This window comes from Manacus candei, unplaced genomic scaffold (assembly GCF_025592945.1).
Source record: "Manacus candei isolate 608988 ecotype Guabito, Panama unplaced genomic scaffold, ASM2559294v1 h1tg000047l, whole genome shotgun sequence".
NCBI classification, from domain to species: domain Eukaryota; kingdom Metazoa; phylum Chordata; class Aves; order Passeriformes; family Pipridae; genus Manacus; species Manacus candei.
This window is the reverse complement of record NW_026138095.1, coordinates 2,702,526-2,726,810: the sequence shown is the minus strand read 5'-3', so window position 1 is coordinate 2,726,810 and position 24,285 is coordinate 2,702,526. Positions and strand designations below refer to the sequence as shown.

General features: G+C 46.6%; 2 protein-coding genes across 5 annotated transcripts in view; one reads left to right on the top strand and one right to left on the bottom strand.

Annotated features, from left to right (window-relative positions):
• Positions 1-1,943, bottom strand: part of RGS9 (regulator of G protein signaling 9) — a 32,278-nt gene extending 30,335 nt beyond the window's left edge. For all 4 annotated transcript variants that reach the window (XR_007906270.1, XM_051797670.1, XM_051797671.1 and 1 more), the window contains exon 1: positions 1,818-1,943. Coding sequence is in view for 3 of the 4 variants with exons in the window: in XM_051797670.1 (XP_051653630.1) it covers positions 1,818-1,880 (63 nt within the window). In the remaining variant the exon portion in view is untranslated. The remainder of the gene's footprint in view (positions 1-1,817) is intronic.
• Positions 1,944-7,551: 5,608 nt separating this feature from the next.
• Positions 7,552-24,285, top strand: part of GNA13 (G protein subunit alpha 13) — a 29,378-nt gene continuing 12,644 nt past the window's right edge. The window contains exons 1-2 of the mRNA XM_051797697.1: positions 7,552-7,913; positions 10,155-10,381. Of these exons, the coding sequence (XP_051653657.1) occupies positions 7,631-7,913; positions 10,155-10,381 (510 nt within the window). The 5' untranslated portion in view covers positions 7,552-7,630. The remainder of the gene's footprint in view (positions 7,914-10,154; positions 10,382-24,285) is intronic.

Here is a 24,285-nt window from a genome sequence, read left to right as displayed (position 1 = left end):
CCCCTGTCCTCTCCCCGTGTCAGTGGCAGGATTGCTGTGATCATGAGCCTCATGCTGGAGCAGCACCCCAGAAAGGCACACGGGGCCAGCAGCCTGAGAGCACGGCAGGGATCCCCTGTGTGTCAGCCGGCAGCAAAGCGTGAGCACGGGCTTAAGCAATTAACAAAGCTTCTCTCTAGGATTTTAGGTCCTTGTGGATTTAAGCCTGTAAGGTGCTCACTGGATGCTGAGCATCCTCAGCTCCCACTACAGGCAACCTGTAAGGGTGCTTGGTGTATCCAGACAGCTCTGAGGACGTGGCTGTCTGCACACAGACCACACTGCCATGGAACAGCCAAGGCTCCAAACACAGCTTCTCCAAGGTCTGGAAAAAACAGAGGAGGAACGAAAGCAAAGATGAGAGCCAGGGCCTTTCTGCTGACCACCCAGGAGCTTCCTTTCCTACTGCTAACAGGTCTTAGACCTGCAAAGCACAGGCACTACTGAAACCCCCTCGCTGCTCACAGTGTGAGTGGTGCTTGCTCTGTGTGTGAGTGGTGAACGCTCTGTAACAGTAATTTGCTGTACTCTGACAGGTCTTCCCATCTGAGGAACTCAGAGCACTTTGCAAAGGCTGCTGCACTCCCACAGAGCAGCTGAAGCACAGCTGCTGGCGGTTGTTTTCTCAAAGCACACAGCTTCTCCTCTGCACCCCCGCACTCAACTCCACAGAGTATTACTCAGTGCAGAATTTGGCCCAGAGTATTTCCCTTGGCAGGGCTCCCCAGCCAAATTTACCCTGCAAGACGCAGCATCAAAGAAAATACCCTCTTTACTTCCTCTGGCGTAAAAAGCACACTGCTTGTACCAAAAAGCAGTGAAAAGCACACATTGCTACGTAAGGCTTAGCATTGAACAGCCCCAAATTCCCCTCACTTCACCCCTGGAATCCTCCTTAGGTCATGGGTATTGAGGAGAGCTAACTACAACTTGAACAGCAACTCGCTGGCCGTACTTGTCACTAGAAATTCAGTTAATTCCACTCAACAGGATAAGCCACAGGCAGGAGAGGTGAGTAGGAGAAAAGCTAGTTTAACACTCTGCTTTTTAAAATCTGCAGATACCAGTTATACTACAACTGGCGACGCTTTTGAATGAATGCTACAAAAAAAAAAAAAAACAACACCAAATGCTTTACAAAATTACACATCACACCCAAAAGCGTGGGTGATAGTTCTTCCCACGCCTTAGAGTGCTTCTGGTCACAAATACGCTCATTTCTGAAAAACTGGAAGGAGGTAGAGAGCAGACAGTGGCTGTAATACATCCTCTGAAAGCAGACATCAGCTGCAAACACTGGGAACCACGCACTGGACCAACTGGCCCAGAGCTGCATTGACTGGCCTGGCACTGCAGGTGATGGGTTTTCCCCTGGGAAACAACACATTTGAGTGGTTTGGGGGAAAAATATAGGAGGGGGAGGAAACGTGTCAGGAGAATCATTCAGCTGAGGCTAAGCTATAAAAATAAACAAAATTACAGTTCTCTTTTCTCCGTCACTTCAGCACACACTGACCCCCAGAGCCAGCTGGGATCCACGGGGCTCTGCAACAGGTCATGGCCCCAAACTCCCGGGGATGGGGCTGTCACCCCTCGGACCCTACACGGCCAGAGCTGCCCCGGGGGAGCCATGGCCAAACAGGATGCTGTGAACACAGCCCACCCCGGCCAAAGCAGAGCCAGCGCTGCCCCGGGCATCGCATCGCCCCGCCCGGACGCGGCACCGGCGTGCCCGCCAGCGCTGATGCCCATAACGGTGCGGCTGTCCCGGCGCTCACCTTTTTGAGGAAGGCCATCCGCGGGCGGTATCGCTGGCCCTGGTCGAGCCGTGTGACGGTCATGGTGGCAGAGAGGCGGCGGAGCGGTGGCGGAGCGGAGGCAGCGGCGGAGCGGCCCCGGCCGGGCGCACCTGGCTGCGGGCACCCACACCCGCCGGGGGCGGCGCCACCGCCGCGCGCCGCAGCCAATCAGCGCCCGCCGCCCCGCGCTCATTTGCATGAAGGGGCGCGCGGCGGCCGCGTGGGGGCGCTCGAGGGAGCGCGCGGAGAGGCCGGGAATGGGAATGGGAATGGGAATGGGAATGGGAATGGGAATGGGGATGGGGATGGGGATGGGAATGGGAATGGGAATGGGAATGGGGATGGGGATGGGGATGGGGATGGGGATGGGGATGGGGATGGGAATGGGGATTGGGATGGGGATGGGATGGGGATGGGATGGGGATGGGATGGGATGGGATGGGATGGGATGGGATAGAGTGTAGTGCAATGGAATGGGGTGGAATGAGATGGAAGGAGGGGGCTAGGGCCGGGTGCAGGGCCTTAGGTCTGGGTTTGGAGCAGGGATGGGGGCCGATGGAAGGTCGATGGTCCGGACGGGGCGATGCAGTGCCCAGGGTAGTGCTGGCGCTGCTTTGGCCGGGGTGGGCTGTGTTCTCAGCATCCTGTTTGGCCACAGCTCCCCCGGGGCACTATTGGGTGTGTGGGGTCCGAGGGCAGACAGCCCCATCCCTGGGAGTTTGGGGCCATGACCTGTTGCAGAGCCCGTGGATCCCAGCTGGCTCTGGGGGTCAGGCTGGGGGGCAGCGTGAGCTGAAGTGACAGAGAAAACAAAGGTGTAAGGTCTTTCTGGAAGGTGTTTGGGAGTCACACTGGAAACAGCCCTTTTCACAGAGCAGGTGGTGTTGGGAATGGGGAGGCAGCAGCTGGCAAAGTGCCTGTGCACTGCTCGTTTCTCTGGAGAGGGGAGAATCTCTCCCCAAAGCACTCCTGGTGTGGAGCCGGGCTGAACACAGGCACCAAGGAGTTGTGACTGGGAATTGTGGTGCATGTCCTGCCCCTCGAGTGCCACCAACCTCGAGCAGCTCAGCTGTGGATGCAAGAGCTGGCTGGGCGGTTTGGGGAGTTGGTGGCTTTTCCACGTGGGGAAATGGTGACGAATGGTGACGAGAGGAAGACCATGGGGTTAAAGTGCTTCCTCAAAACAGAGCTGTCTCATGCCCATGGGCGGGGGGACAGCACTTGACTGGCAGCACTGGGAAACCAAGAGCTCTGTTTTCCCGGTTTCTTCAGAAAGCTGTGGGATTTCCTTCCTGCTGTTCCTCGGAACCATTTGTAGTTTAAAACAGAACAACTTGTTTTGTTATACGAGTGGTGGTGGGAGGACTCAGAAATATTCCAGGTGAGGTGCAAACACTGGCCTACACTACCACGAACTGCACAAGCCCCACATACTCAGAGGAATAAAAATGGTCATTTCAACCTAAAATACTGACTTTAATGGTTCCACTGAGGAATCCAGGTGTCTTATTCATGAGAAACATTTGAAAACTGGGTCTACAAGTGAGTTCAGAAATAAAATTGTCTTACAGGAAATCCGGGAGAAATAGCTCTGAAAAGCTCATGCTGAGGTGTGAGCTCTTCAGCCTCGTTGAGCTCCAAAGATCCCGGTAATTTTAAATCCTGCTGATCTCCCAGACACCCCTTCATAGATCAGGTGTGGGGTTTTTCCATTTTTAGTTGTCTCTGATGAGCTTTAATAAAGCTTCTGGATATTTCTCTCTTTATTATAAAGCTACTCGGTGTCCCTGCTATAGAAGATGTCCAATGTAAAGTCAGCTTTATTAACATCTGTGAATGACCCACAGCACCAAACAGTCAGAGATGAACCACATTTCACCTGTGCCCAGGTGAACCACCCCAATGCTTAATGCTCTTGGGCAGATCTGCCACGTGAAGCATGAGGCACGTAAATCAGATTATAGAGGCTTGTCGAGGGCAGACACTTCTGGGCCTCTAATCACAAAACCCACACTTCTGGAAAGCAAAGAATTCCATAGCCCCTGACACAGTCTGGCTGTTTATGTGTGAATTTGTTGGTAGAGAAAGCAAGAGACTTGAACAGCAGGAAGAGTGGTGGAGAACAGCAATAGCAGCAGGGTCCCTGCTGATTTCTGACTCCCCAAGTTCATCCTGGCCTTCCTGCCCCACAGGTACTGTAGAAATACATTCCCTGGGGAGTTCCCTTTACCTCCCAGTACCCACTTTCTGCTGTAAATGCAGTGCTATTTATGTAGCTGCAAGTTTCCATGGATGTTCATACCCCAGGCTAGAGGCAAATGATGCTGTTGTGGAAACACACTCGTAGTCATCACATCACAGGGTAATGGTGCGTGTCCATGAGCTCTGCAGAGCCCACAGAACCCTCTCAGCCTGCACAGGGTTGGAGATTGAGAGGTGGGTTTTGCCTCTCTGCTCTCCTTGTGAAGTCCCACAAGCTGTGATGGCTCTCAGCAGACCCACTCACACCTCTCGACAGTCTCTCTCGTGGAAAGCACTGCGGAGGGAATCCCCCCTTTTCTGAAAGATCACATTTCCTACGTGGTTGCCCCTTCTTCACACATCAGAAGCTGAATCATGCAACACAAAAGGCATGTGGTGAGTAAGCTGCCTTTCTATCTAAGGAAACTGGGGACGGCCCTGAGGGGAAGGAAGGAGTAACGTAAGTGAAGCGATGAGAGCAGCAAGTGGAGGCTCAATTTCAGCACACAGTTCCCTCTAGGAAGATTTCAAAGCAGTAAAAAAAAAGTAAAAATTGTGCAAACTGTGGCATAAAGATGTGACAGCCTCAAGTCTCCCAGCAAGGTAATGGTTAAAGGAATATCTCCAGGGTTCATTGTCCTGCCTGGTGGGGTACAAGCACTCAAAATGAGAAGCTTCCTTAGTAGCCACATGGGAAGAGCTGTGAGCACAAATGGGCAGTATTTGCTTCCTGTCACTCCTGGGCTTTCCAGGAAAGCTAAGGAAAGAGGTGGCAAAGAGGAAGGAAAAAAGCCAAACAGAGAAAGACTTTACGCACTCTGCCTTAGAGAAGAAGCCCAGCTGCTGTGGTGGGAGGATGCAGCTGGGGTAACACCTGACCTGGATGATGCTGAGCCCTCTCCAGGGAACACCGTCATCCTCAGCACAGGAATAGCCCTTCCCACTGTGCAGCACGCTGAGAGCCATGCTCCTGTGCCAGGAGATTGGGAATGACATACATGGGAGGTGTTGGAGAGCTGCCCAGCCAAGGGAAACATGAAGGGGAAAGGAGGGAGGAAGTCAGGGACTACCCAAGACTGAGATGACTTGGCTGTAGAAATTCAGGAGACCTCTGCAGTTCTGGTGATGAGATGAGAGTTGTGTCAAAAAATTAATTTTAAAACTTAGACCAGAGCTCAGGAATGTCTGGCTTCCACATCTGTGCTAAGACCACCAGTATGTGCTCCTTGGGTCACTGCATTAATTTTATACCACATCCTGCTCTCTTAAGAGAAATGCCTTTTTTATTTTTAGTAAGGCCACATGAAACAATTCCTGTGGAACTTACCTCCATGTGGAACCATCCTCTAAGGTGTGAACACTGATACTCACTGCAGATAACACTGATAATCATCACAGATTTTGAAGGTCCTTCCAGTTGAGGCAAAGTGACATTTCCATGTGATAAAGTCAGTAACAGATAAAGATTTCCGCTGTCTTTTCCTCACTGTCTCCGTGCAGCCCCACATGAGGCCAGACCCAGAGTGTTTGCTCAGCCTGGTGCCACAGCCCAGCAGTACCAGGAAGCTCCTCTGAGACAGGCAAAGAGGAAGTACGTGCCAATTTTTTGAAGTGTTTTAAAAAAACTTCTCTCTTTCTGTACCGAGAACAAAAACTGCTTAGCTGGCAAGCGCCATCCTGCCCCCCTGACTGAGGGCTGACCTCTCTGGGCCATTCACCTGGCACCTTCTCTGCAGCAGCAGGGACAGCTGAGCCTGGGGTTCATTTCTACAGAATCCCATAATCCCAAAATAGTTAGGTTTGGAAGGGACTTCTGGAATGATGCAGTCCAACCCCCCTGCCAAGGCAGCGTCACCTGGAGCAGGTGACACAGGAACGTGTCCAGGTGTGTTTTGAAGGTTTCCAGAGAGACTCCACACCCTCCCTGGGCAGCTGTTCCAGTGCTCTGTCACCCTGAACAGAACGAATTTCCTCCTCATGTTGAGGTGGAAGTTCTTGTGTTTTAGTTTATGGCTGTTGCTCCTCATCCTGTCACTGGGCACCACTGAAAAGAGTCTGGCACCGTCCTCTTGGCATCTGCCTGTGAGATATTTATATGCATTGATGAGATCCCCCTCTCAGTCTTCTCTTCTCTAGACTAAACAGGCCCATGTGAAGCCAGGGCCAAGGCCAGGGCCAGGGATGGGGAGGAAGACATGGACAGGAGTGTCTGCCACCGCTCCTGTGTTGAGTCCTGTGTCAGTTCTGGGTCCCTCAGTTGAGGAAGGACATTGTTTCTGTGAGTTAGTCTGTTCTGCCATGCCCACGGTGAGAGGACTAGAGGATATGGCCTCGAGCTGAGACAGGGGAGATTCAGAGTAGACATTAGAAAAAACAATTTTCACTGTTAGGGTGGTCAGGCATTGGATTAGGTTTCCCAGGGAGGTGGTGGAGTCACCATCCCTGGAGGTGTTTAAGAGGCATCTTGGACCTGGTGCTGGGTGGATGGTTGGGCTGGGTGATCTTAAAGGTCTCTTCCAACCTTGATGATTCCATGAAGTCATTCTCCACCTTCAACTTTGTTCTCCATTACCAAAGCACTGTAAAATTATAATCATGTGAAACTATAAACCTTTAACTCCATTACACAGCAGCACCCTGTGCCTGAATGTTCTTTCACTGTGCGTGTTTCCTCAGGAGCAATCTGGCTCTAGCAAGGGGGCACAGCCTGGATCTGCTCCAGAAACGGTGCCAAAAATCTCAATTTCAAGCTTAAGTTCAAAGCGAGTAGGGGGATTTCTTAAGGAAAAGGGAGAAAAAGTCTTAAAAGCAAATTGAGTACAGTTAAAAGGCAACTAGCAGTAGGACAGGAGGGAGGTAGGTTTAGGTCAGACATTAGGAAGAAGTTCTTTACAGAGGGAGTGATTGGGCATTGAAATGGGTTTTCAGGTTGTAGCCAGGTGGGAGTCGGGCTCTGCTCCTGGCAACAAGTGACAGGACAAGAGGCCACAGTCTTAATCTGCGCCAGGGGAGGTTCAGGTTGGTTATCAGGAAGAATTTCTTCACAGAAAGGCTGATTAGGCACTGGAATGGGCTGCCCAGGGAGGTGGTGGAGTCCCCATCCCTAGAGGTGTTTTCTAAGAAGAGACTGGATGTGGCACAGAGGAGGCGGCGTTGGACCAAAGGCTGGACTCCACGCTCTCAGAGGTCTTTTCCAGCCTCGTTGATTCGGCGATTCTGTAAAAGGAACCGCGCCTGCCAGAGCTCAAGGGGTGCTTGGACAACGCTCTCAGGCACACGGCAGGATGGTCGGGGCTGTGCAGGTGGGAATCCCTGCTCCCCTGCTGTCCCTTCCCAGCCCAGCGCACTCCAATCCCCCCCCGGCTCCCTGTCCGGCCCCTCCCGCCATTTCCTGTGAGGCGCCGCTGTGGGCGGGGCTCCCCCAAGGGCGGGGCCGGGCGGACGCGTCACGTGCCGGGCGGGCCGGCGCGGGGCGGGGCGCATGCGCGGCGCTGGGCGCGCGCGGCGCGGGCGGCGGGCGGGCGCTCCCCTCGCTGGCAGCGCTCGCTAAGATGGCGGATTTCCTGCCGTCCCGCTCCGCGCTGTCCGGCTGCTTCCCCGGCTGCCTCCTCACCAGCGGCGAGGCCGAGCAGCAGCGCAAGTCCAAGGAGATCGACAAGTGCCTCAACCGCGAGAAGACCTACGTGAAGCGCCTCGTCAAGATCCTGCTGCTGGGCGCGGGCGAGAGCGGCAAGTCCACCTTCCTGAAGCAGATGCGGATCATCCACGGGCAGGACTGGGACCGCGCGGCCCGCGAGGAGTTCCGCGCCACCATCTACAGCAACGTGATCAAGGGTGGGTGGTGGATGAGGGCGGCGGGGCCGGGGCCGCCCTGCCCTGCCCTGCCCTGCCCTGCGAGCGCCGGGCCCGGCCGGGCCGGGGCGGGGGGAGGCGGCTCGGGCGGGTCCCGCGGGCCGGGGGAGCGGCGGGGCCGCCGCCTTCTACTCCTGCTTCTCCTCCTCCTCCTCTTCATCCCGCGCTGTCGCGGCGCCTCGTCCTTCCCCCCCGGGTCGGGGCGCAGCCCCTCCGGGCCCGCCGGGTGTCACCGCCCGGGTGCGGCCCGCGGGGCGGCCCCGGGAGCAGCGGGTTGAGCCCGGGAGGTCCCGGGATTTGGCGTTTGCTCTTTGGCTGGAGCGGCTCCAGGGAAGGTCTGGAGCACCAGGAGCGGCTGAGGGAGCTGGGAGGGCTCATCCTGGAGGGAAGGAGGCGTAGGGGTGACCTTATCGCTCTTTACAGACACCTGAAAGGAGGTTGTACCGAGGTGGGGGTCGGGCTCTGCTCCCAGGTAACAAGTGACAGGATGAGAGGACATAGTCTTAACCTGCGCCAGGGGAAGGTTACGTTAGACATCAGGAAGAATTTATTCGTAGAAGGGATGAATAGACATTGGAATGGGCCACCCAGGGAGGTGGTGGAGTCCCCATCCCTGGAGGTGTTTAATGAGAGACTGGACGTGGCACTCAGTGCTCTGGTCTGGTTGACAAGGTTGGTGTTCGGTCGTAGGCTGGACTCGATGATCTCAGCGATCTTTTCCAACCTAATTGATTCCGTGATTCTGTGATTTCCCGGTAATGCGATCGCGGTAATGAGCGGTAATGGATGGGGGGGAAGATGCACCTGGAAGTGCGTGAGGAGGAGCCGTGCCCTGTGCTCTCAGCGTTTCACTGCGCTGGAAGAATCGCTGCCGTCGTGTTGGAAACTCGGCTGACACATCAATTAACAGGAACCCAGAGGCAGAGCCACTTTTCATAGATGCTTTGCCAAAACCTCCACACACGGTTTAGGAGCGGACGCTTGATTTCACTGCTGTCATCCCAGCTTTATTGGTCGTCCTCACTCATTTAATCTCTTAGCCCAATTGCCCATCAGGTTTTCAGTTTGGACTCTTTAATAGCTGGACAAAGTCTTAATGAACTTTCTCAAAACTGCAAAGCCTTGTCAGACTTCAGCCCCTGAAAATCCAGTGATTCTCAAAGAGAATTGTTTTACAAACCAGATGATGAACCGAGCCTGGAAAAACTATTCATAGCAAGGCAGTAGAAGTCATGAGTGTGTATGTTGGCCAGGTTAAAGTTTATTAATAAAGGTACTTCAAACTCTGTGAAAGTATACGTGTAAAAGCTGCAGGTCTGTTTTGGAAGCTGTTTTCCTGCAGTCACAGATAGATTTGACAAATACTTGCCTTTGACAGGTAGAAAAATCATGGAAAGAGACGCTCTGGCATTGAACAAGTGTGTTACTGTACAATCATTTGTTACCATATCTTGATTTCCTTATATCTCTCCCCATGCCTTTGCAGTTGCTTATTTCTGGAATTTTCTTTCTATTTTTTTCATCTGTTAATTTAGTACTATAAATCATTTCCCTGCATTTCCCTTATTAGTATGAGCACAGTGGGTATAAGTCCTTTAGAAAGACTTTAAAAAGAAGTTTAAAATACTCTTTTTCTCCTAGAGAATATTTACCAAAACAATCACAAAAGTGTGGGAAAGTCTGTAGGTAATACAACTCCTTCTGCACTTAAACTGTAAAATCATATTTTTTTATAAAGTGCAGTGATTTTAGTAAATATCTTCATATCTCAGAAAATGTTCAAGGCAGTGATAGAAATACTCTCAGTGATACACTATAATTTGATATAACTAGATATTAAGTTGGTAACACAAAGATTAGGAAACTTTAAAATAAGCCAACAGGTGGTTTAACATCTTTTGAAATAAACTCTTAAATATGCTTCATTTGTCTTGTATTCGTGCCAGGTGAAAGCATTTGGTAGCACAGACTGGGGAATTAGTCATTAAAAACAGCACTTTTTCAAGAGTTAAACTTGCACTGTGGATATTATCCTGTTGATTGTGGTGATGTTCTGTCTTGAGTTTTGATATTCCCTGCAAATGCCGTGGTTTGAGCCCATCCAGTAGGAACTGGATGTTCCTACCGAGCTTTGTGCAGAGGGAGTGCATTGTTTGACTCTGTGCTGGTGAAACAGTAGATGCTGAGAAACTCTGATCTCGGTGCTCTTCCTTGTCATTCAAGGTGTGAGAGTCCTCGTGGATGCCAGAGAGAAACTCCATATCCCCTGGGGAGATCCTGCCAACCAGAGCAATGGAGACAAGGTGATGGCTTTCGACACCCGCGCGGTCACCGTGGTGCAGGGCATGGTGGAGACCAACGTTTTCTTGGACTACCTGCCGGCCATCCGGGCCCTGTGGGCAGACAGCGGCATCCAGCACGCCTACGACAGGCGCAGGGAGTTCCAGCTGGTAAGATTTGGGGCTCACTGCCTTTAGTTGGGTCCGTGTGATCCTTGTTCCTGCGTTGCTTTTTCCCTAAAGCGCCGCTCGAGCCGCCTCCTCGTGGATCTGAAGCGTTTCTCTGTGGCTGGCTGTTCCTCTGTGGTATTGCACACAGATGCATTTAGCTACTTCCCCCCCCTTTCTTTTAATAATAATAAAAAAGAGATTCTGACGTAATTGTCCTCATTTCATATGTGGGAAAGCCGAGGTACTGAGGGCTTTTGTGTTCTCTAGCAAAGCCGATACCTGCACAGTGTTTTCACCATGTGTTTATTACCACCCTTTGTTAACTAATGCATCGGCTTAAAAAAACAAACCAAAAAAAAAATGGTTTGCAATAAAGGCAGGCTTAATAGTAATGTGATTTTTTTGAAGAAAAGATATGCATGGGTTAATGAGAAGAATTTAAAAACCACTCCCTTCTCTATTCCAGTTTGAGCAATCTAGCAAACATTCCCTCTGTATACTTCCTGTTTAATTTTGAATGTCTGTGTTAATACTCATGTAATGAGATTTTTGTTACGTTGAAGTTCTCAGCTGAAGGTGGAATATACAATTTAAGAGCAGGGTTGGGATGTGGAGTACACAGTTCAGTAGTGGGGCTGGAAAGGAAAAAGAAACCTCTTCATTCTTGAGCTGGAGCTTTAACTGTCCGTGACAGCTGAAGTCCTTTTGGTCTGTTGCCATACAAATGCTGCAAAAGGAAATGAAAAATTCAACTTAAATTTGTTGTTTCTTGGTTCATAGACTTGTGTATGCCAGTGGCATAGGGTTTTGTGGGGGTGGGGGTTGAGAACCTTAAAATAGATTAAATCTGTTCTTGTAGGTCTCTCAAACCTAAGTGGCTTTGTGTTTTTATGTCTTAAAAATAACCTTTGTGTTAGTGTGAATCTGAACAATAGCTCATGATGTCTCCTGTTGAGCTATTATGAATGGTTGTGTAATCATACTCTTGACTTAAAGAGGTTGTGTAAATATGCTGTAAATATGTATTGCCCTGATCATGGAATGTCTTCTGGAGATTGCAGTATGGGCAGGTGCTCCTGTGGCCTATCACCTGCTCAGCACAGAGCTCGGCTCTGTAAATAAGTTTCTAATGAGACCGTTTGCTCCTTGTGAAGGGATCATAAAAGGGTAATTGCTCTGCTATAGTCAACATCCAGTTCTGGTGCAGATGTGAATTCTAGTGGTGTAATTGCTGTGCTGGAGGGATGTGTTGTAAAATCTGTTAAATAAAACAGTTTCGCCTTTGATTAAACATGTTTAGTGACTGGAGCCTGTGTAGCAAAGGAAAGGGAGCTGTTACTGTTCTGTCGCCTGGAGTCTCTGAGAAGTAGGTTCTTTCCATAACTGAAACATGTGCAGAGTTTCACTTTGAGTGGGATGTGAAGAATGTGTTCTTCTGAATCTTATGAAAAAAAAGGTACTGTTTTTTTTCTGGGAATCCCTAAATTTGTGCAATTCTCTGCAAAAGTATGTATGGGTAGTGTTGTGCTCTAGACAGAACTCAAGGCTATTTTTTAAGTGCTCTTAATGGTTGAGTGGTGTCCTAATAATCTTTAAAAGCAAGGTAACTGCTTTATTTATACTTACATTGCCTTATTTCCTAAATCCTTTCAAAATCGCAGCCGGACATATTTATGCCAAGTTATAAACATGATTAAAAAAAAAGTAAAAAAAAGGCAGCTGAATGATGTCATTGTGTTGAGTGCAGGCACTGTGATCTGTGCTGGCCAAGCATGAAGTCTCAGTTTTACCCCAGTGAGCTTCAGCTTAAGTTCTGCCAGAGCTCCATGTGGGCGGCAGGAGGGTGGGAAGCTCCTGGAGGCAGTGTGGGGTTTTGCTGTACCTGCTGTCAGGCTTCGCAGGAGAGTGTTTGGAGAGTTTAGGTCTGTGCTGTAAGAAGGAAGAAGGACACAAATGGTTAAGGAGGGAGTGACAGGCGTGTCCGAGTCAGGAGATAGAGCAGGGGGAAGTTGGGAGAGACTCAGACAGATCGCAGACAGATCGGTCATGTCCAGTGCTGACTCTTGAAGTAAAGGCTTGAGACTGAAAAGTGTTAACACTGCAGAGTAGAGAATAAAGGGAAAATACTGTTCTGCTTCCAGTTCAATTGCTTGTGGCAAAAAATGTGATGAGGGAGAGATACCAGCAACCATTAGATGAGTAGAAGTGCCACAAAAGCAGTGTAAAGTGCTGGGACTGAGCAGGGTGGAGGAATATTACTGGACTGTATGTGCTCTTTTGCAGACTGTTAAATGAGTTTAACTTTTTTCACCAATCCAAGTTTGACACTGCACTGAAAAACATGTTTCATGCTAAGAGAGCACAGGCAGGAGTGCTGGGGAGGTGTTGTTTGTCATGGCAATAGGGCACTTTGGGGCAGAGCTAGAGGTGAGCAAATGGAAAATGGAGCAGTGATGGGTATGGAGTGAAAAATGTCAAAATTTACATAGAAATTCTGGAGGAAAGGAAGCAAGAGTGTGTAGTGTTGAAACCATTTGTAGCTTGGGCAGGTAGGAAGTACAGAGAAAGGAGGTTTAGGATTGAAGTTTCTGCATGTATATTGTTAAAACTTCAAGATACGTGTACATTTGTGAGAGATCATTGAGCTGTTCTTGCTTTTTTGGTTTTTCCCCACCATCTTTCACTGTCAATGCCAGAGATGATGCTGGGAGCCTGAAGAAACAATGTGGTCTTTTTATAGCAGCATGAAAGGGGAAAAAACAGAACTTGGTTGTATTTTAATGGAATCAGAAATCAGCATTTCCATGCCTAGTTCACTGGAGTGTCCTTCCTCATTTTGTTAACTCAAGTGGTCATGGGATTGTCAGTATGATTTATTTTCCTTGGTATAAAAATAGGGACCTTCTGGCCACGAGCAACATGTATTTATGAAAATTCATTAGGTCACACTTATGTAGTGCTTTAAAACTGGAAAGAGCTAATTACAGCTTAGTGCAATATGTGCCACTTCAGTACTTCCTAGGTGGTTAATGTTATAATGCCACACATTTTATTACAAACTGAAGTCATTCAGGTGATTGTTCCGCTAACACAGTTAACTACAGGCTGTCCTGGCTCTGTAGCATACACTGGAGATTCTGCTCATCCCAGGCTTTCTCTCCTTCATCTACTGAGCTGCTTTCTCCTGTGGCCTCTCCTCAGGTGGCTGACACAGATGAGTTACAGAATTAATGTGAACCAGCCCAACGCTTTCTGACACCTAATTAACATTTCACGTTTCTCGTCACTACTTGATTTCCGGTCAGAATCTCCCGAAATAACTTGGATAAACATCCCCATTATCTTAATTCTGCAGCATGCAAACTGACTGACCTGGGCACTGCCCGGCTTTGCTGCTCATCCTGCAGGGTGTACGGCTGTGAGGGTTTGCTGTTCTTAGGGAGGTTTGTGTGACACTGTGGCAGCTGAGCATTGTTTGGTGTTTTGTATCTTGTAACACCGAGGAAGGCACTGGTGAGTAAGAGCAGCCTTGTACAGCACCTCTGACATCAGTCATTTCTTGAACTTGCTGTGAGAGCTGTTCAGGGAGAAGCCTTTTGAAGTAGTCTCCAGGAGTCTCCTCATTCAACGAGAATGGAAAAGTGGGATGAGAGCCGAGTTGCTCAGATGCATGATAAGCTTTGGATGTTTTCTAGATTTGTTCTTGTTAAAGATAACTTTTGGGTGGGTTTGGATGTTTGCTACCAGCAGTTGTTGATCTTCAGACAGATACTTTTTGCCCTACTTGCAAATTACGTTGAATGTTGTTGGTGTTTTTGTTATGCGAGGGCAGGGGTGACCCTTTGTTTTGTCCATATTTGCAAAGAACTGCACAGGTCATCCATAGGTGGTACAGCAAGGATTATAGGATATGCACTTACCTCTGGATCACTGCTGCTTCTGTGACGTGTCTGCAAGTGCTAGATCAGATTATAGAAGACAGGAAAAGGCGTGTTCCGCTTGAAGTTGTAGTGGCAGCTCTGCTGCAGTTTCCCTGTAGCGTTCTGCTGTTGCAGATTAGTGTGTGTTTGGCAAGTGTTGTTCAGTTTACTGGGAGATTGTATTGTATTTCATCTTTTTCTCCTTGGGCTTTTTTGGGTTCTGTCTCTGAGTGTTGCTGGGTATGAGAACAGTAAGTTTGCTCTGCTGAAATAATGAGTCCTCAAATGGACACTGGAGTTAAATGTTCTTTCAGGTGCACAAGCAGCACATCTTTGAAATGTGCTTGATTACAGAGCAGGATCCTGCAGAGGTCAGCTGTGTGTGAAGCCAGACTAGGTTTCCAGATGTTGAGATCTTCCCCTTTTGGAGGGTGGATGCCCATCCTGTGGAACAGCTGTGAGGTCAGGGTGCAGCATCTCTCTGAAGTCCCAAGTGCAGGGCCTGCAAAAAGAATATCTTACCTGCCATTCATTAATGTGTCTACACCATGTGTGTGATATTGACTTTCAGAAACATTTCTGTAAACACGTGCATTGACTGTTTGGGCACTTAATCACATAATTCAGAGTTATTTTATTGAAATACAATGTTGTAATTATGTTGAGTGTTGCTTAAATTTGTGTGTGGAAACCCAAAAAGCTGCTGCTTTTATGTGTTGAAATATTTTCCCCTCTTTTCTAAATCAATAGCTCTGCCAAAGATCAGATCACAGGATGGCATGTGAACAGTGAGCATGACTCCATAAAGCCCTTGGAAAGGGCTACTTGCCATCTTTTGGCCTTTATGTGAAAAGGATTTATCAAAGATCATTGCTTTAACCGTGGAAAGAAAAGTGCTTTACAAATTCATACTCAAAAATGAGTCATTTAAATCCTCAGAAAAGACTTGGAGTTCTTGGGAGGAATTGCTGTTTCTCCTGCCCCAGTGACAAGATAATACTGGCTTTGAGTTGGTATTAATAAGACTCCATGTAGGGATTAACTCTAGAGTCCATCAATAGAGACTCGAGTGTCCTTATTCAGGGTTTGTGGCAAAACCCCTTCAGTGTGTGCCAGTGCTTTGGTAGTGGGAATTGACTGTAGTATTTCAGTTTAGCTAAATGATCTTCAGGTGGACTTTTATACTAATTTAACACAAAGTGTCATTTTTTTATCATTTTCCGAGTTGGGATTAGAATTTCTGTTTCAACCTCTGTGAGTTCCTGTGCCTAGAAAGGCTTTTTCTGGGAGTGCCTTCTTCCCTTTCCACCACTCCTCCTTTCCTGTCTGCTGACCTTTCTTGTTAGCAGCGAAATACTGAAGTGTTTGGAGAGTGGACTGGTCTTGTATTGGCAGTTGATGCTGGTCTGGTTTTACTGAAGAACATCTTTGCCTTATTTTTTTTTTTTTGAATATTACTATTTTTCTTCTTTATATTTTTATTTTTTGTTACTATTATTTTTAAGGCCAGATGTGGCTCATGATTGAGAGGTCTCAGTAGGAGCTGTCTTGCTGTGGACATGTCATCCCAGCACACACGTGCCAGACAGAAGCATGATGAGCTGTTTTCCAACCAGGAATACTAACAACCTTTTGGAGCCTGTGTGCCTTTTCTGCCTGGTTTCAGTGCAATCTCTGAGGATGGGATTCCTAATTCAGACTCATTTCAGATATTGAACAGCCTGGTCTACTGGAAGGTGTCCCTGACTGTGGCAGAGGGGTTGAAATGATATAATCTTTAAGGTCCCTTTGACTCCCAAACCATTTTGGGATTATATGATCTGTTTAAGGAGAACTACTACTTTTAAAATGAAGAATTACATTGTGGAGCAGAGGGATGTGTTCTTGTACATACTGTGTCTCCAACAAGCTGTGTCCTGTTGATAGTCATGTGCCTTAGTTTCCTAAACATTTTATTGCAGAAGCCTAAAGGGTGACCTACTTCTTGCAAAAAATTGGATTTCTGTAGCTGAGCTTTGATTAAATCGGTAGAAAATATAAATGCTCTTCTGAATATGAACATTCACATCTTGAGTGTGTGAACCTCTTCCCAGCAGATGGTTTTAAATGGGTGCAAATGTGTTAGAGGAGCTTTTGCTGTTCCTGCTGTGTACGGTGTAACGTGAGACCTCGGTACAAACATTCATTCCGAGCTCATTTCCGTGCTGGCTACTCACCTGCAAGGTGCTACATGTTGGTACCTGTGGAACTGCCTCCTTACAGACTTTGGAATTTAAACACAGCAGTGGCTGCACCGTTCTCTGTCCATTTAGGAAGGACTTCCCAAACACAAACCTTACACAGTCCCAGCACTCGTGGCTGTCAGCAAATCTCCGTGCTGGCAAAACACGTGGTGCAAATGCATCTGTGATCTTCTGTCTCTGTATTTTGCACCTGGGGCAAAGAATATGGGGTGATCTTTTTCATATGTAAATATGGGATCCTTCAGGATGCTGTGCCAGGTGCAGTGTTGGTTTGTGCTACTGTTCCCTAATTTGAGTTTACTGTAAGACTCCAACCTGAGAAGCTGGTTAAGTCTGGCCTCACGGAGCAAGTATTGCACTCGGGTTTTTTTGGGTGACTGTTTTGGCTCTTTATTGTCCTAAACTTCAGTTAATGGTAAATGTTATTTTTATGCTCTGGGTTCACACTGCACCTCTCACGCAGAAGTAGCAAAGGGGCAGGAAACTTCAGCTTGTGGCAGCTGAGGAAGTTGCTTAAGAAAATGTGAGAAAACCCGAGTGCAGCCAACCTGACTATGTAAGAAAAGCCATAGAGTAACTCTACCACTCCAGCATTGTGTCTGATGCCACTTTTTTCCTTGATAATATCTGAATTTATCACAAATAATTTCAGAGGTGCAGAGCCTGCCCTTTTACAGGACAACAGGCTGATGGAGGCCACTTGATACCGAGTGGTATCTTGTATTGCTCTGGAATATGAAGACTTTGTTTATATCTTAAGCTGAATGAATGGGCCATGGAACACATTATTAGTTAACTCATCAGCCTCAAACTATAAAGGTATTTAATCCAAATAAAAATGTGAATAATCCTGGAGACTCATCCTTATGTTTTACCCCAAAGTAGCCTGATGGGTTGAATTTAAATGGTGATCAAGAAAATAATTAAGGCTTCAGCACCAGCTAAAAGAGGTCCTAATTACTTGCAGTATCTTCTCCACTTGTGTTGACAAGAAACATCAGGTAATACAACTGGAAAAGCTGAGAAATTTTACATAGAGAAAACACCCTGAATCCTTTATCATCACAATAACTGACAACTTCAGCTATTACAGAGAAGGAAATTTTTGGGTTATAATAGGCAGTGAGCTGCCTTTCCCAGCACTCAATTCACTGTACCATGTTGCACCCATCTCTCCATCGTGGTCATTCATGCCTTAAATTTCCCTGTGCTTCAGAGCCTCCTCAGTTAAAGGAAGTGGAATATCACACTCCTCTTCAGTGACTTAACCAAGGAACTGAAAAGATCCCAGATTTTCTGGATGAAGGGTACAGGAATGTGTGATCACACATGAGTTTCTGTATCTTTTTCCTTTGTTTAACGATGTAGAGAAATAATGTTAAACAAACGGATGGGATCTCGGCAGCCTGCCCGGAGCACTTCTCTCTCTGGGCACATGATGGTATTTGATCACCCACTGGTGACCAAATAAAGAGGATGCAGAATTTCCAGGCGTGGAAACACAGTGCACTGACACCATCTGTGTTGCAAAATATCTACACAGAACTGTGCTTAAAACAACTCAGTGCAGGCTGATTACTAAAATTTTACATGTGGGTGGTATCAGGACCTTTTACTTCCATTAGCAAACACTTATATAGTTGCTCTAATGAGTAATTTCTACTCTTTCTAGTTTTAGTTAATTTATAGTACAAAATTCTGTAAGTGACAGGACATGTTTGCAGCCTCTTGGATGTTGTTGCTGTTCAGGAATTCTTATGTACTTTACTGTTACTCTGAGCTCTTTAGACAGCTTTTAGCAGTTTTTAATGATGCCAGCATTCAGCTAATGGTACAGGTAGATCTTTCACAAGACCCAATAGGTTACCACTGAGTTTTGTCAGATGTCTTGTAAGCAGAGCTGGTGTATTAGCACATCACCATTTGCCAACAGAAATACCAGAACTTAATTGAAATGGATTCTGCTAATTGAGGCAGAGGAAGGAACTAAAAAGCATTTGGTCATCTGGATTTCTCATGAGGCTGAAATAGGAACCAAATGTACTTTGAATCCTAGAGAAATGCACTGGGATCCAGTTCAGGGTTCTGCTTTTGAATGCTGTGATTTAGTGCAGAGTTTATGCAATAATGGACTTTTCAAGCATCCCAAAGTTCAGTATGGCCAGTTTTAGTGCTGATACGCTTCCACATGCCAAATGTTTGTCATGTTTTTGGGAGCCTTTGCCGGCCTTGTACAACTTGGAAGCAAGTAAAGCTCTCAGTGATGGATGGCAGATTTGCAGACTCACCACTGCTCCAGCGTTAGATTAAATGCAGTTTGAGTTGCAAACACATGAAGTCATGGAGCCAGTGGGTCAGTGCTCTGAAAGAAGAGCAAATGTTTACAGTCTGGTTCCAGTCTGTTTTGTGTGCAAAACATCTCGAGGTTTATATAGATGCTTCCCAGAGTGTAAATAGTAACTGGGAGGTGGCTGTTTCGCCTTGGTCGGTGCGTGTTTTCATAGGATTTCTGGGACTGTGTGTTCTGTGACTTGGAAGATGGGTTTCATCAATGAAATTGGAAAATCTTTTGCAGTATCAGTGTCTTTCTTAAAGTAAACTTTCTGGTAGAGGAGTTTGGATTGTAAATACTTAGGGAGAGAATAAAAAGATTTTTGGAGAAAACAGAGTGCGCCTGATCCTTGTGGACAGCATATCCTAATTTGCTTTCATGGGTTAATTTCTGTTGAAGTTCTGGCAAACAGCAGCCTCTTGGTTAGATGCTCTGGTGCTGTGGTGTGTCCCATGTGCCAGTTATTGTGTTCCTTATCCTGGCTCTGATCTCCAGAAGAGGCTGCAGCAGCCTTGAGTTTGCTTCCTATCTGGAAGCATTGTTGATCCCAAGGAATACCAGAGAATCCTACAGTGATTTGGATTGGAAGGGACCTTAAAGATCATCTTGTTCCAATCCCTTACCTTGGGCAGGGACACCTTCCACTAGTCCAGATTGCTCCAGGTCCCATCCAACCTGGCCTTGAACACTTCCACCGTTCCAGTGCCTCAACATCCTCACAGTAAAGAATTTCTTTACTCTAGGATAAAATGCTGTGCATTTCTAGGGCTTTTAATTGTTGGAAAGAGTCTCAGCAGCTTCTTAAATTTTTCATCCGTTTCTAGAATATGGCACATCCTGGTTTCCAAGAAGTCTTTCAGAATTAGCAATATGGTAACAGAGTGTCTGGCATGGAAGAAATTGTAGTTTTGTAGACTTTAATGGAATGCTGTTTCGTATCTAAGAGCTGTAGTGAATTTGCATATTTTGAAGCAAGTCTTGTTAAGAATCTGTCAATTAAATTCCTTTAGGAGAGGGGGGGTTTATACCTAGCTAAGGAAAATGAAACTGAATTTCTTCCCTCTTAGGAAAGTAATTGAAAACTGGAACAGTTTCCTCTGTGGTACACTACTATGCAGATTAGAATTCTTTTTAGAGTTTTAATTAGTTTAATTAGGATGGCATGTTGCATATGAAACTGTGGAAATGCTGTTCTGATGGGAGGAAATCCAAGGTGAGCTCAGTGAGGGGCACTTGGAAGGGAGAGCAGAGCTGAACTGGGTGCAAGAAGGAGCAGCAGCTGATGCCAGAGGCATGTTGGGATTATCTAGTTCCAGGCTGACTTGGTGACGTCCCCTCTGTCACTCCCAGCTCCCAGGATGTGGCAGGTGCTGCCGGGGAGTCGGAGCACAGGAGCCCAGGTTGGCGTGCTCTGTCTTCATCCATTTGTTATCCACATTTTGAGAATTATGGATTAATTGGATTACACGGTAAATAGGGGATAATAGATTAAAGGGATATTATTGGGTTAAACCCCTTCTTAAACCCCTTCACCTTTCTTTGTTAATACTGTTATGCAAGATAAAAATGTCAGCCACGAAATAAACTTGGTGTGACTCCTCCCTTCGGTGCTTTTGGAAATGAGCACCTTCCACCCACTGTGGCCCAGCTCTGCTGCCACAGGGTTTTACAAAAGATTGCTTCTGTGAGTCAGGACTTGGACCTTTTCCTTCTTTTAGGGCAGATATTCAGTTTGTGTGACCGAACACAGGGCCAGGTTTCACTTCTACCCGGCGTGACGCAGTTCTGATGGCTTTGAAAAGAGTCAAACCCGGCTCGAGCCGCAGCTCGAGGGCTGGAAAGAGGAAATAGGTTTGTGCTCTCGGAGGTGGGACGAGCTGTGACGCATTTGTGATGTGTTTTGGTGGAGAGCAGCATTATTTTGTGCTCCTGGATCAGCAAGTGTCTGAACTCTCCAGTCTTGCAAAGAAACAGGAATTAATTCCAGGGCACTGAACTTTATCTTTGAAATGGGCAGATCAGGTTTAAGCGACTATTCAGGTGGTTGAGCTGGAGAGAAAGGAGCTGGGAGATCTGAGATGTGTGGTCTTGACACACACTGTCTGTGCTCCAGCCCTTCTAGGGCTGGGCCATTCATGCTTCCACAGGCAGCAATGCCATTTCCCAGCAGTTTGCCCTTCCTTTTCGGGGAGTTTGGGATTAGTTTCACATGGAGCAGTTGGCTGCTCTGCACATGGCCACAGTAATGCTCATGTGGGAATAAATGGGGACTGCTCTGCTTTGGTGGGAGTGCCAGTTTGTCCTGGTTTTAACATAACTTTGGCCATAATTAACACTTAGAGAAAGGAAACATCTCGCCAGGAAATGTGTTTTGTGTTAGCACACTCAAATATTTTGACCCAGATTTGCAGTTTGGTAAGTAAAGATACTGTTGCTTACCTCTACACTTTCCCCTAGTACCTTCAGCACCTTATTAAAAATTAGTTAATGTATATGCTTATTGTAAACTCCCAAAACACTGCTAATATGCTGCTTGAAGAGAGAGTGTTATATCAAATGTTGAAGCACAGAATGGCAATTCAGAAACAAATTGTTTCCCCTCATCATAGGAGATTCCAAACAAATTGCTGGATTGCTGCTATAAAAAAGGAAAAATATATTTTTAAAATTTAGTTCCTTGAGTAAACAATGTATAAGTATGATTGTGTAGTTTTGTCCTAGTCTGTTGAGTGGGGCATGTTTGGAAGAGGAATCCTCATTAGAAAGCACTGGGAGAAGGGACTGGTAAGAAATTAATTTATAGAAACCTGAAAGCTGTGAAGGAACCAAGATTATTTTATTTATCTCCGAGACCAGTAAAAAAACCCCAACCAGTCCAATGTCTCGACATGAGACTTGGTTAAACTTCTGCTGGTCTAACAATCAAGACAATTGTGGATTTGAGCTCATTTATATAATTAGGATATGCATTCATGGCATAAATATATCATCTGGATCATCTCCCTCTTTTGTGTAATGTTTCAGACATCCCCTGTCTGGGTGGAGGAGGGAGGGTGTGCTCTCTTGTATCTCTCACCCTGGAAATCTGCATTGATTTGACTAAAATGTTTCTCCACTCCTTAGCTCTGTTTATTACTGACATTTCAGAAGACATCTGGTGCAGCTTCAGAGGCAGCACTATTGATCTGCAGTCAGTCTGCTTTTGAATCAGCTTGGGGTGGGGTGGCAAGAGCATAAAGGTTGTTGGAGTTTCTTTGCCAAAATTAACAGCTATGGATTTTTCTGGATTAAGCCTCTATCAGAAAAAACCTGTCCATAGCGGAGTGTGTGCTCTAAGCATTTTTAGGGTGCTGCAAGGTGCAGAATTTCCAGGCTCTGGTTATTCCTCCATCATCTTCCTTCAAGCTGCTTTTCCCATGTTATGGATGGGTTTGGTTTGTGTGTCAAATTCAGGCATGTACACACCAGCCTAAAAACATTGTAGGTGCCTGTTCTTAATCTAAACTAGGCTTGTAAAAAAGCTTTTCTTGTGCGTCGTTTTTGTTTGTTTGTGTTTATATGGTTTTTTAATTAAATAAAATAGGAAATATTTGTTTCTCTTTTCTAAGAAATTCAAGTAAGGTCAGGAAGAGAAAATGTTTGGTGGCTCTTACAACTCTAATCTAGAGTTACTAAGTTATATCTCCTGTTTTCTTAAAATACCTGATTTATTATCTCAGACACTTAATAAGCCTTGTCAGTTCAGTATGTTCCACTGAACTTGCAGCCAGACGTAGATGGCTTGATAAATTGTGTTTCTTTCTTTAAACCTTGTGATGACTTAATCTTTATTTGGTGCTTTTTTTCCTCTTTCTTTTTTAAACGATTGCTCTTGGAAAAAATGCAGTGTCCCTGTTCCCCTCGAAGACCTAAAAAGCCATTTGGCTGTGCTAAGGTTTCAGCAAATCGTATTTAGATTGCTGACATTGTTTTCATGGAAACCAAATAAATTGGTGCCACTTCCTGGGTTTAAAAGATGTGTTCATCTGGTGTGTATTTCATGTAGTCTTTTTTTTTTTTTGCCCCTCCCCAAAAAATATTTCTGTGGTTACTTCGCTTGACGCACTGACTAGACAGTGATCTTTGTGCCATGTATCAGCTATAAAAGATACCTGCTCTGGTTTTACCAGCAGGTAAATCACCAGCTGTGCTGTAACCATGTCTTTGGAGAGAGAGTGAGTTGTAAAACTGGAGATATTTCCTTGTACAGGCACTGGCAAGTAGTTACAGTAGTTGCAGCATTGTAAGGGAAGCTGTTGTGGTAACATCACCTTGATAGGAGCATGATTTAGGTGTGTTTTCTTGTAAATCACGTTCATGATGAACTGCCTTGGCTCTCTCAGTGAGGATCACAAGGCTCCGGGAGGCACAGAGGCTGGTTTGACTCAAACCTTTCTGAAAATGGAATACTTGACAGTTATGAATAAAGCTATTTAACAGTCAACTTCCTGTGGTTTACATGCATTTCTGAATCAGGAGGAGGCTGAAGGGCTGCAGCTGAGATGTGTATATTCCATCTGAACAAAAAAGGGCATCTGCTACAAGCGGTCAGAGGGACTGCTTAAGATCTGATATCCCAATGTGATACAATAATGTTTAAAACAGCCAAAGCACTCTCATGTAACACCGGAAGGTCTTCGGAGCTGATGTGTAGGTGGTTCATTCTGTTGTGTTGGGAGGTATTCAAGAAGTTTGCTTTATTGCAGTACATCAGTATTCATGTGCTCAAGCCTGTGTTTGGTTTTGCCACTCGTATTGGCATCTTTGGGCTGTGCTTTAAGTGCAGGGCAGGGCACGAGTCAGGTGCTGTGGGATGGTTGGTGTCTGCAGTGTCACAGGTCGCTGCTCACCTTCAGCCAAGCCACAGAGGTTTGCAGTTCAGAACTGCTCAACTGTAAAAATTACTTTAAAGGGTTCACCTGCATTTAAAAAAAGAAGTTCAGCTGTGACTAGTTAAAGACTATCACATTGAATCACAGAAGGGTTTGGAGGGACACTTTCCATAAGACCAGGTTGCTCCAAGCCCTGCCCAACCTGCCCTTAAATGCTTTCAGGGATGGAGCAGCCACAGTTTCCTGTCAGGGCCTCACCACCCTCACAGGCAAGAATTTTTTCCTAATATCCAATCTAAACCTACTCTGTCAGCAGGAAGCCATTCCCTCCTGTCCTGTCGCTCCAGGCTCTTTGTAGATAGTTCTCTCCATCTTTCATGTCAGCTCCTTCAGGTACTGGAAGGCCACAATTAGATCATCCCAAAGCCTTCTCTTTTCCAGTCTGAACATTCCCAATTCCCTCAGCCTTTCCTCACAGCAGAGGTGCTCCATCCCTCTGATCATCTTGGTGGCCTCCTCTGGACTCGCTCCAACAGGT